The sequence below is a fragment of the Solanum pennellii genome, chromosome 11, assembly GCF_001406875.1.
Source record: "Solanum pennellii chromosome 11, SPENNV200".
NCBI lineage: Eukaryota > Viridiplantae > Streptophyta > Magnoliopsida > Solanales > Solanaceae > Solanum > Solanum pennellii.
In genome coordinates this window covers 2,299,400-2,311,095 of record NC_028647.1, presented here as the reverse complement: position 1 = coordinate 2,311,095, position 11,696 = coordinate 2,299,400, and the positions used below count along the sequence as shown (strand labels likewise).

General features: G+C 28.8%; 2 protein-coding genes across 4 annotated transcripts; both read left to right on the top strand.

The window, feature by feature from the left end:
* The first annotated feature begins 5,818 nt into the window (after positions 1–5,818).
* On the top strand, positions 5,819–9,400 carry LOC107004859 (histone H2B-like). Its single transcript, XM_015203242.1, has 2 exons — positions 5,819–6,262; positions 8,834–9,400. Exons 1-2 carry the CDS (start codon positions 5,844–5,846, stop codon positions 9,255–9,257), a joined length of 843 nt encoding a protein of 280 aa, XP_015058728.1. The 5' UTR covers positions 5,819–5,843; the 3' UTR covers positions 9,258–9,400.
* A 67-nt stretch (positions 9,401–9,467) lies between these two features.
* LOC107004858 lies at positions 9,468–11,454 on the top strand. Of its 3 annotated transcripts, XM_027913069.1 has the most exons (5): positions 9,468–9,575; positions 10,477–10,562; positions 10,761–10,813; positions 11,115–11,161; positions 11,332–11,454. In XM_027913069.1, exons 2-5 carry the CDS (start codon positions 10,478–10,480, stop codon positions 11,441–11,443), a joined length of 297 nt encoding a protein of 98 aa, XP_027768870.1. In that variant the 5' UTR covers positions 9,468–9,575; position 10,477; the 3' UTR covers positions 11,444–11,454. The 3 variants fall into 3 exon arrangements, with proteins under 3 accessions (XP_027768870.1, XP_015058726.1, XP_015058727.1); XM_015203240.2 differs by lacking the exon at positions 9,468–9,575 and having other exon boundaries at positions 9,580–10,562; XM_015203241.2 differs by lacking the exon at positions 9,468–9,575 and having other exon boundaries at positions 9,580–10,562; positions 11,277–11,454.
* The last annotated feature ends 242 nt before the right edge of the window (positions 11,455–11,696 follow it).

The following is an 11,696-nucleotide window of genomic DNA, read 5'->3' as shown; positions in this document are numbered from 1 at the left end:
AATGAGACTATGTTTAAATTTAAAATGCCAATCTAGTGTTTGGCAAATTGTTTGTTGATGTAGGTTATATTCCATATATATATATATATATATATATATATATATATTATTATTGATAAACTAGAGTAATTTGGAATTAACTTATTATAGAAAACTAAAAATTATAATGGCGATGTGTATCTTAAAATTTCACAATTACTATAGTGAAGCGTGATTATATGTATATTGACATTTGATATTTTGATCTCTATTAGTTGTTCTAAACAAAATGTGCAAAAAAATTACTCCTTAAATTTAAAATTTCAATTGATTTTCATATTTCATTAATTAAAATAAAAAAGACTAATAAATTCATAATTGTCGTATCGATAAATAATTAAAATCTAAGAAACATATGCATTTAAAATTAATTAAAATTCACAAATAATTAAAATCTAAGAATCATGTGCATTTAAAATTAATTAAAATTCACACACACATATATATATATCAAGTTTAATATAAAAATATAATAATAGTACATTGTTTTGTAAATTATAGTCTCTTTAGTAATAATATATTGCTCAAACTCGCCAAGATTTTAGTCCAAATTTTCAGCAAAAGGATATTCAATAGTTTTTCTTCGAAGGTTGTTTAAGAGTATAACAATGGACTCTTCTATCTCACAGCCACAAGTAACAAGTTGAGTTCTTTCATTTTTTGTATTCATCTTCTACATAATATATTTATTATATAATATTTGAATATGACAATTTCAGCGGATAATTTTACGAAGAATTTACTATTATAGTGAATGTAACATTATTACTATAATAATAACAATAATAATAATAATAATAATGTCATCACATTCACTATAATAATATACTTTTCGTAAATCAATTATGGAAAAAATCAAATTGTTATATCACGTATATTATTATAATGAGAGTCATTATATAGATATTTGACTATCTAACAAATTACTTCACTAATATAAACTATTTTGTTTTTACACAAATTGTGTGATTTTCAACTAATATTAGGACAAGTCATATTCCATTTTTTGGAAAGTCCAAATTGCCATAATAATTTTCAAATTTCTCACGGGGTTGGAATCATTTATTGCATCAATGTTGTAACTCCTGGTTGCTAATTTATTGACAAGTTTGTAGACTTTCTTGAACCAATGAACAGTGATAAATTCACGAGTTTCAACTATTTTGTGTTTCTTGAATCAACTTATATATTCAATCTCTAAGGCATCATTCATTCTCCGTTTATACATTTAGTTAAGAGTAAGAAATCAGTTTCTCCCCCGAATCCTATCGTAACTTAGGACCACATAATAATATTAGAGCTTTAGCTATATTGCTAGTGCCTTAGCCTATACCCAAAGAGTAAGCAAAAATCTTGTTGCTTTGGTCGTCTCTAATTAGCCCTCCTCCACCCTAGCTTTTTTTAACGCAACTTTCGTCACTATTGAGCTTAATACTTATACAATCAAACATACAAGCAAGCATAATATTAAGCTAAAGTGATAGGTATTTATTACGTAATTGGTGAAAACATAATTTTATAGTAGAAAAATAAAAACACGATAAAATCTTTGAGATTATTTTTTGAGTACACATTAGATGTCTTAGATTTCTAAGTTAATGCACCAAAGAGAATATTAATATATCCTAAAAATATTTGTTGGAAACTTTGACTTTAAAGGAATAATCATCGCAACACTAATTTGTTACAATTTGATATTTAATCAAGTCACAATTGATATACAAATCCCTAACTTAATCAAATGAACCATTTTAGCTTTTTTCTGTTTGGTCTTATATATGGAACCTTAGATATAGTAGAATGAAATATTGTAACATCTTAACCACTTTACAAATTCGTATTAATTATATTAGAATGAAAATTTATGAAACTTTACCAGAAATAAGAATCTATATATATATATAAATGAGGATCATAGAGGAGGTGATGTGGCACCTCTCTATGACCTCCATTCATTTTTTCTTATTTTTTTTCTTTTACTTGACATTTTTTCTTTTTTTTTCAAGTATTTTTTTTTATAAACTTATACCTCTTTAATTATATAAATTCTATTCTTAAATTAGTATTAATAATATTCATAACCCTCAAACCTTTCATATTCATAACCTCTTAAACCTTTCATATTCATAACTTCTAATTATTTAATGTGAAAGGTTACATTAACACTATAAAATCACACTAAAATTGTTTGTTATTTTGTAGTCATCTTTGGTAGAGAATTAGTGGAAGAAATGTTACAATATTTGTAAGCTTTGAGGTGCATTATTTTTTCAAATATTATTTCATATATTACTTTTAATTAGCAAGTAAGGCTAATATGTCATTATATTTTTATTTCTTCTAGATAAATTATTTTGTTTTGTTATCTTTGAGATTTATTTTATGACTAATTAATAATGTATTTGTTATTATTTTTCTTGACTCTTGTATATAGGATGAAATGATAACATCAAGCGATGAAGATTAGTGAATTTTGAGTTAAATATATTGATTATTTGTCCAAAATGATTATGTAGGAGAATTTATGATTAAATGTAATTTTTTCTTATTCTTTATGAGATATAATATTTTATTTTGTGAACTTTGAGATTCATTTTAGGACTAATAATTTATTTGTTATTATTTTTCTTGACTCTTGTACATATGATAAAATGAGAACATTCAGAGATGGAGATTTATGGATTTTGAGCTATATAGTGATTATTCTTTATTTTTTTAGGTCCTTAAGAAGTAATGTTTCTATTATATTATTTTCTTTTGAATTATTTATATTTTGTCAAAAATGATTATATGTGTTTAAATGTAATTTTCTCCTTATTCTATATCTTTTTCTTCTTTTGGTAAATAATTTTTAAACTTATTTAATCAGATTTGCCGATTATAGAAGATATATCTATAGTGAAAATGGGTAGACATTCTTGCATAATTTGAGTTTACAAGGAAAAATAATATGATATGTCTAATATAATTACAACTCTTTCTTTGTTGAATCATACATTTAATATTATTTGTTTATGTTCATGAAGATAGAAATCTTGAGTTTTTTTAATAAAAAAATATCTAATTTATTCTCCTTAGACCTCCATATGATTCTTAGATAATTTTACTATATATAATGATAACATTCTTCAAAAATAATTATTTGTTTAGGTAAATTCATCTCTCACTTTTTTATTGATAATATTAGTTTATTGTGTTTGTGACTTATAATATTTTAAAACATAGAAGTAGAAATCGATATGCTACTTAAAGAAATATGTGCATATACTTTCATAATCCGGTGAAACAATTTTTATTAACAAAAATGATAGAACATAAGAATGTAAAGTTAATTTATCATTTTTAAAATACACATGATTTTATCAAAAATAAATTATTTATTAATATGTAAAATTACAATTCTTAAATTTTTCATTTTTGTTGTTTTTCTTAGAATATTTCAAGTTGTTTATTAATAAGTCTTTATGTTTTCATATTTGTTATTTTTCGGGAGTTCTAAAGTTATTTCAAAATTACGATTAATTTATAATTTTAAAAATTTAGTTGGTTTCCTACCTTTCTATTTACTTATAATAAAATATTTGTCTCAATAACTCTAATTTGTTTGTTTTCATTTTCTATAGTTAATGTTCTTTATTAGTGTAATAATGTACAAATATTACTCTTATTATGTTACAAAAGTTCAAAGTCATATTATTAATCTCTCTTAGTTATTGTGACTTTTTATTCTTAGGAATTTATTATGCTAAATGTAATATTTATTTAAAATGTGAAATATATTTTTTAATATTTTGTGTTTAAGCCAAACAAAATTAAAAAAAAATAGGAATTGTGTGTGTGTCATTTTCTTGAATCTTTTTTCGTAGTTAATTCTCTCTTTTGTTCTCTTTTATGTTATTTTTAAATTTTATATTTTTTCCCAATATAAGTTGTCCCAAAAATAATTGGATATCTAAACCTAAGTAAAATGATGATGATGATAATAATAATAATAAGTATGAAATTTAACTAATTAAGATTTTTAAACTTTTCTTTATTTAAAATTTAATTATTAAAAAGTTATTAATATAAATATTAAATTAATCTAATATTGTACAATAAAAATAATTAAAACATGTGATGATTGGGTCATGACGAGGACAAGTAATAGTAATTGTGGATAATGATTTATAATACTGTTGGCTAACTATATAGTCATGAATACTAACTATTAATAGCAATCCGAGTTATACATTGCCGAAAAATTATACTAAGAATATAATTTATAAAATTACAAATAAACATAAAAGAATGATTAGATTTAAAGTTTACATAAATATATATAAATTATACTAAGAAAATCTCAAATAAAAAAGAAAAAAATGATCACAAGTTTACATTTAAGTAGTTCTAATATTACCCAATTCTTATGAGTTATTACCTTCCCTTTTTCTCTATAAAATTTATTTTTAATATTTAACTTTTCAAAGTTCACATATATTGATTTCTTAATAAATTTCATATTTAATCTAAATATTTTTCATAGTTTCTCTTCTATAAAATTATGTGATTAACAAAAAATTCTTTTTATTAAAGTAATTATTGATATTAATATGTAATTTTATTTTAATCTTTTTTATAATCGCGCGAAGCGCGGCTAAGTACACTAGTGTTCTAATAATAGGTAACATGTGTTTTGTTGTTATTGTTTTATTTATTACTTTAAATTATTGTTAATTCCATACATCTTTGTTGGTTTTTATGTGGTCAGTTGTTAATTTTTTACTACTTTATACATATCTCTTTTTGTGAAATATTTATTTGTTACTATCATTGATGATTGTGTTATTAGGTTAACTATTCCTACTTCACTGTTTGTGTTTGGTTGTCATTTATTTAAGTATTTTACCTCCTAATGATTATTACTATTTTTATAAGTTAAAATGATCAACGAGAAAATCTCTTGTTTTGGAGGCATTTTCGTCTTAAAAGAAAATTTTTTAATTTAAGTTTATATATTTTATATGTTAAAATTGGCCTATGAAGAAATTATCGTCGATTTCCAAGACCTCCCATGTTAATAAGACAGGTTTTATTTTTAATTATTCTTTAATTTATTTGTTTTTCTTCATATTTATTTATTATTAACAATTTTACTAAGAGTCTTTACAGGTACCTCGAAGGTGCTTCCATTTGAAGCTATTCGAAGAGTTCAAATTATTATTTTTTATTCCTTATTATGTACATATTGGCGTTAGGCAAACCTTAGGCCGTTTATTACATTATTATTTTATTTTATTACTTGTGTATATTAAGTGTTTATTATACTTGTATATTAATTTATTCTTCACCTCAATTTTGAAAAAATTAATTTAGTTGGGACCCACACTTGTGGATTTTGAAGGCTGCCTAACCCTCTCCCTTCGAAATAATTTAAACCTCTTACATAAAATCAATTTGTTCCATAGACTTTCTTTTAAGTTAATTTATTAATTGATTTTCTAGTATATATATATTGAAAAAGTAAAAGGTGCCCCATATACTCCAAAAAAGTGTTTTATATAGATTATAGGTATTTATAATTTATAAGCAGACAATTAAATTTCTATAAGATTGATTAATTAGATGCAAACGTATTATGCCTAAATTGTATCCACATCGTCCTTCATTTTATACACCGTTGATGGATCAAACAATCGAACGGCTAAAATTCACGATCCGCGTCATCAGAAATCAACCAATGAGAACACGCCAAGGATCTTATATAAGAAAATCGCTACGCCCCCTTTTCTTCATACAATTTCATACAAATTTTCTCTTCAAAAATGGCACCAAAGGCAGAGAAGAAACCCGCAGAGAAGAAGCCAGCAGCCGAAAAATCTCCGGCGGTGGAAAAATCGAAGGCCGGGAAGAAGCTACCAAAAGACGGTGGTTCCGCCGTCGCCGCTGACAAGAAGAAGAAGAAATCTAAGAAATCGGTGGAAACCTACAAGATCTACATCTTCAAGGTGCTGAAGCAAGTTCATCCTGATATCGGGATCTCGAGCAAAGCTATGGGGATCATGAACAGCTTCATCAATGATATCTTCGAGAAGCTTGCTCAGGAATCTTCAAAACTTGCTAGGTATAACAAAAAGCCTACTATCACTTCGCGAGAAATTCAAACTGCTGTTCGATTGGTTCTTCCCGGTGAATTGGCTAAACACGCTGTTTCTGAGGGTACTAAGGCTGTTACCAAATTCACCAGCTCTTGAATTTTAGGGCTTTTTTTTTGTTATTGCTGTTTTTAGGTGTTGGGTTTATGGGTCTGATTAGGGTTTTGTGATGTAAAGAAGAAACAATGATTAGTTATCGGCATAGATTTTTCAAGTTTCTGCATTTGTAATGGTTTTACTTGGTATTTAATATATATGATAAGATGGTTTTACATTGCAAATGTATATTACTGGAATTGTAAAATTGTTTAAGCTGATTTCATTCATCACTACTAGTATGGAGAGATTAGAGTGTAAATAGACTTTACACTATCATAATAGATATGTTATTTGCGAAAAAAATTGATTCAAGTGTATCAAAGCTAAATAAAAGAACAAACGATATAATAAGAATAAATAAGATAACAATGTAAAGTCTAAAAAAGAATTAATAACAACTAATACTAGTTTGATAATTGAAATACATAATTGACGACATATGACAGAACTACAATGGTATCACAACTAATACTAGTTTGATAATTGAAATACATAATTGACAACATATGATAGAACTACAATGGTATCACAACTAATACTACTATAAGCACTAATAAACCTACACCTTTACATATGAGTAGGGAGATTCTAAACTAAGGTAAGAAAACACTTTACTCTTACTAAGCTTTTACCCTTATACGTGACTTTCACTATTTCTTATTTAGAGTTATATCTTCGGTAATATAAAGTCAAATTGTGTCTTGTATAATCACATCTCCATGACACTTTTTTGACCTATCTTTACCCTTTTCGCAAACCCCCCTATAACTAGCTTTTCGCACATATTTACTAGGGCGTCAATGCAGATCATCTACATATATCTAAATTATCTTAGTCTCGCTTTGCTAATCTTGTCTGCAGATGAGGTCACTCACACTAGTGGAAGATCCACCATAGGGTCTTGGTTCCAATGAACCCCTTTGACGATAAAATATATTATTTATATATGATTAAAATAATTATAAGAAACTCACATATAGTCACTCAAAAATAGCCTATTTACATTCATAACCATAGTTTGATAATTACAATTCGTAGAGAGAGGCGAGTGAGAGATCGCAAAGAGTGGGAGAGAAGTAAATTGTATATATATCGGTTAGAAAATTGTATATTATACATATGTATTTGTACATATGACAAGCGAGATTGGGATAGGGATAGAGAAGTGAGCAAGATTAGGAGAGAGGCGAGCGAGAGAGGGCAGAGACTGGGAGAAAGGTGAATTGTATATGTATATCGGTTAATTGTATATTATATATATGCATTTGTATGACAAGCGAGATTGGGAGAGGGAGTAGAAAGGAGAACGAGATCGGGAGAGAGGTGAATTGTACATATGAATTTGCACATTCTGGCAAATTATACATATACAAACGTAGCTAATTATACAAACTCAAAGCTAGGCCACGTAATTGATGTATTATGTTAGTCACGAGTAGTATTTATTGCAAACTATAGATATGATGAGTAAGAAGTAGTATAAGTTTAATTAACCGCATAATTTTTTCAATAATTATTTATGTATGTATAAAAGATGTCGAACGCCCTACAATTACTTCATATGTGTATCTTTTCAGATTTTGAACCCCTAGTTTAAATTTTTGGCTCCACCACTAACCCTCACCTTCTAATAGTTAACCTCATTCCTAATTTTATCCCTTTGGTATGCCTACATCCATCTCAACATCCTCATATCTGTAATATGCATCTTTTGAAAATGTGAGTGCTTGAGTGACTAACACTCCACCTATATAACAAATACAGTTTAACAACCATTTCGTATAACTTAATTTAAGCGTATGTTTTACTTTTTTATCCCATAAGACACTAAAAGCGAACCTACATTTCGTTCATGTCGTCCCACTGCGATGTATGACATTATCATCGATCGATGTCCCTATTATCTTGGAGATAGTCTACGTGGCCAACCTTACTTCCACGTCCACTTCATCCAACTCAACATTTAATTTAATTTATATTCCAAATATTTTGTTTTGATCTTGCTCTAACCCAAACCCTTTCAACTCTAGAGTTTATCTTTGAAAACTTACACGTAACACACCATGGAACATCATTTTTTTCTAAAATAAATCAAAAAGTAAAACACATCACATAAACTAACATGAAGAAAGTAAAACATAATTAGATCAAAAAGCAAGTAATTTTTCTTTTATTCATATCAAATATCTATTTATATTATACTATTACTATATATTGATTTCTATATCATTTTAGAAAGAAACAAAAGCTGAGGGAGTAAACCGGATAATCTCTAAACCAAATACCCCTAAATGTTAAAATCAAAAAATTTAAATTTCATTTATCCCGCGAGTTTTTAAAATTTTCACCTACCGCCTTAAAGTGAAAAAGTACACAAATCCCAATATCAACTATTGGCCGTCGATTAAAAACTAAGATCAACGGTTCTAAACCACCATCCGCGTCACCATACATTAGCCAATCAGAACTCAGCTCTTTCTCATTATATACACCAAACCCTAACCCCCAACTTTCTCCATCAAAAAATTTCATTAACAAATTTAGAGAAAAATGGCACCAAAATCTGAGAAAAAGCCCGCAGAGAAGAAGCCAGCTGAGAAAACTCCCGTCGCCGAGAAAGCTCCGGCGGAGAAGAAGCCAAAGGCTGGGAAGAAGCTCCCAAAGGATGCTGCCGCCGGTGACAAGAAGAAGAAGAGGTCGAAAAAGGCTGTTGAGACTTACAAGATCTATATCTTCAAAGTTCTGAAGCAGGTTCATCCTGATATCGGTATTTCAAGCAAAGCTATGGGTATCATGAACAGTTTCATCAATGATATCTTTGAGAAACTTGCTCAGGAAGCTTCCCGACTTGCCCGCTACAACAAGAAGCCTACTATAACTTCTCGGGAAATTCAGACGGCTGTTCGATTGGTCCTTCCTGGTGAATTGGCTAAGCATGCTGTCTCTGAAGGCACAAAGGCTGTTACCAAATTCACTAGCTCTTAAGAATTTGAATATCTTTACTGTATTAGGGTTTGATGATAGGTGTAAAAACAGTTCCTTTTAATTATTAGCTTCCTTACTTGTACGCATCTTGTGTAATGTGGATTGCTAATCAATCATCTATGAAATCTATCAGCTTTTGTTAATTGAACTCTTGAACCCAAGTTCTTTTGATAATTTTTGTGAATTTGGGTTTGTAATTTAGAGAATTTTGCTTAATATCTGCTTTAAGTTTGTATGCTTTGTTTACTTACTTAAATTTTCTTCTTTGGTTGTAGCTTGATGATTCCTCAATTATCTATCTACAATCCTTTGGAAATGGTAAATTTTACTCTGTTTTATCGACAGTTCTATTAGTTGGATCTAATTTCGTAGTATCTGTATTCTTTGTTTTAAATTCACGATGATGAGATGAAAATGTGATGAATTTTTGACGAAATGCTTTGTTATGATGAATTTTTTAATATAGATGTATAAAATCTGTATTTTTTGAGAATTCAATTAAGCATGCTGAATGTGGAACGTTATTGAACTGTCTGTGGTTTCATCACTGTTGTCGATACTTATTGGGAATTCATATAACACTGTTTGAGTTATCGTGTATTCCCCTCGTAGAATACTGCTTATGTTAGGTGTCAAACTATGTGTTGTTTCATTAAACGGTTAGGTAATAGCAGAGAAATCGAACTTGACTAGAATTGGCACATTTTCCGCTTGACATTAGTTAAAATCTAAGCCTGTGTTTTTCTCTTTGAAAAGAAACAAAAGATTGTATGTTTATCACTTGATAGTAATATTTGTATGTATCTCGCTCCTTTTGTTGTGTTTTATTTCTCTGACTTGCCTGAAGTTCGCGAGTTTTTGAGTGATCATGCCTTTTGTATCGTTATGTTTTATTTGACATCCTTGCAATATTTTAATTTGAGTTCCTTGTGTCTTTATATGACCCTGGTGGATGTGCTTGATGTAGTTAACTGTCAATGTTCGATCCTGATTTCTGGAGTCCATTGATTTTCCGCGACTCTGCAAATAATCAAGTCTCTGCTGTGTTTTAGTATGTGTACTTCTCTATTACTAGTGAATATGTGTCTGGAATTCTTCGTAAGGATACTTAAGTGCTCTGTGGTAGGTGATTGCACCATAAGTTACTTTCTTCTGGTAGAGGTAAGTTTGACATGTCAATTAACGAAAAGTCTTATTGGTATCTGCTGCAATGGAGAAGTATGTCTTTACAATCCAAGTTCGGTGAAAACGCAGTTTCAATGAGTCATGCTGCAACACACTGGTTTTTGCTGATGTCTGTAAAAGGTGATTACTGAAACTCAGTCATTCCGAATTCTATTGAGATACCTCTCGTCTGGAGTTGATTTCTTGTTTGAAGTGTACATCATCAATTTTATTTGATGTAGTTGTGTTGACTCATTTTTGTTGTTATGAGCAGTTTTCTGAGTTCCGAGTTCTGACCATAGTCACTGCCTATTGCAATGTCTCTTTTGTTTTTCACAGTGGTTGATGATTTGCCTTCAGCTCTTTTGCTTCTTCAGAAAGTTCAAAACCAGGTGCGCGACAATAACAATTGTTTTGTTTGTGTGTGTGTATTCTGAAATTTATGATACTGATTTGATATGTGTATGCACCTTCTTCGGTGAATAAGATATTATCGAGTTTTCTTTAGTTAGTATTTGGGATTGAAGCGTAGTAGTAGTAGTAGTAGTTGTTGTTTCTTTAGTTACCATTGACTATGATTGAGGTTTTTCAGTTTTGCTGATTAGAACTGACTGCGATGCCCGTGTCTTAAGAAAGTCATGGAGTGTACAATTAACGCTCTTTAGTGATAGGCGCGACTTTCTTGGTCTGCAGGAGGGGTCCTATATCGACTTTCTTGGTATCATCATCCGTCTTGCAAGGTAATTGCATGTTAAGCTATCGTCTTACAAGATGCATAGCAATTCTAGTATTTTTATGGTCATTGAATCCGTTTTCTCTGTTTCTACTTAAATTTTTCGTGTTTCTTGGTTGTAGCTCGAGGGTCCTTCGATTATGGTTGGCCAAATGAGATTCTTTTTGTGTTTTTTAGTTGCAGCTTGGGGGTTCTCTGTTTACTGTTGGCCAACCATTCCACCACAACTCATGTTTCGATCTGTAATGTAATGTTTTTTCACTTGTTTCTTCTAAATAATCTGAACTGATTTTACTTGAAAAATCCCAGCTTTCCTTTTTGTGTGATAGAATGTAACAGTAGTTTTTATTATACTCGTGTAATATTTAATTAATATTTTGAAGTTCTAATGGAGCCAAATTCACAAAATAATCATTTTTTAATCTCTATGATAAAAAATTAAACTCAATCATAAAATGTTCAAATCAATGTATATGAAGTTAGAGGACTTTATATTTGGATTTTAATTTGAGATTTAAAATCTTATTACATTGATTATTTTT

Coding starts and splice junctions, on each gene's coding strand:
- LOC107004859 (XM_015203242.1), top strand. CDS start 5,844: ATGGCACCAAAGGCAGAGAAGAAACCCGCAGAGAAGAAGCCAGCAGCC. Junction 6,263..8,833: donor AAGGCTGTTACCAAATTCAC/CAGCTCTTGAAT, acceptor AATGGCACCAAA/ATCTGAGAAAAAGCCCGCAG.
- LOC107004858 (XM_015203240.2), top strand. CDS start 10,430: ATGTCAATTAACGAAAAGTCTTATTGGTATCTGCTGCAATGGAGAAGT. Junction 10,563..10,760: donor TTTGCTGATGTCTGTAAAAG/GTGATTACTGAA, acceptor TGTTTTTCACAG/TGGTTGATGATTTGCCTTCA. Junction 11,162..11,331: donor ATCATCATCCGTCTTGCAAG/GTAATTGCATGT, acceptor TGTGTTTTTTAG/TTGCAGCTTGGGGGTTCTCT.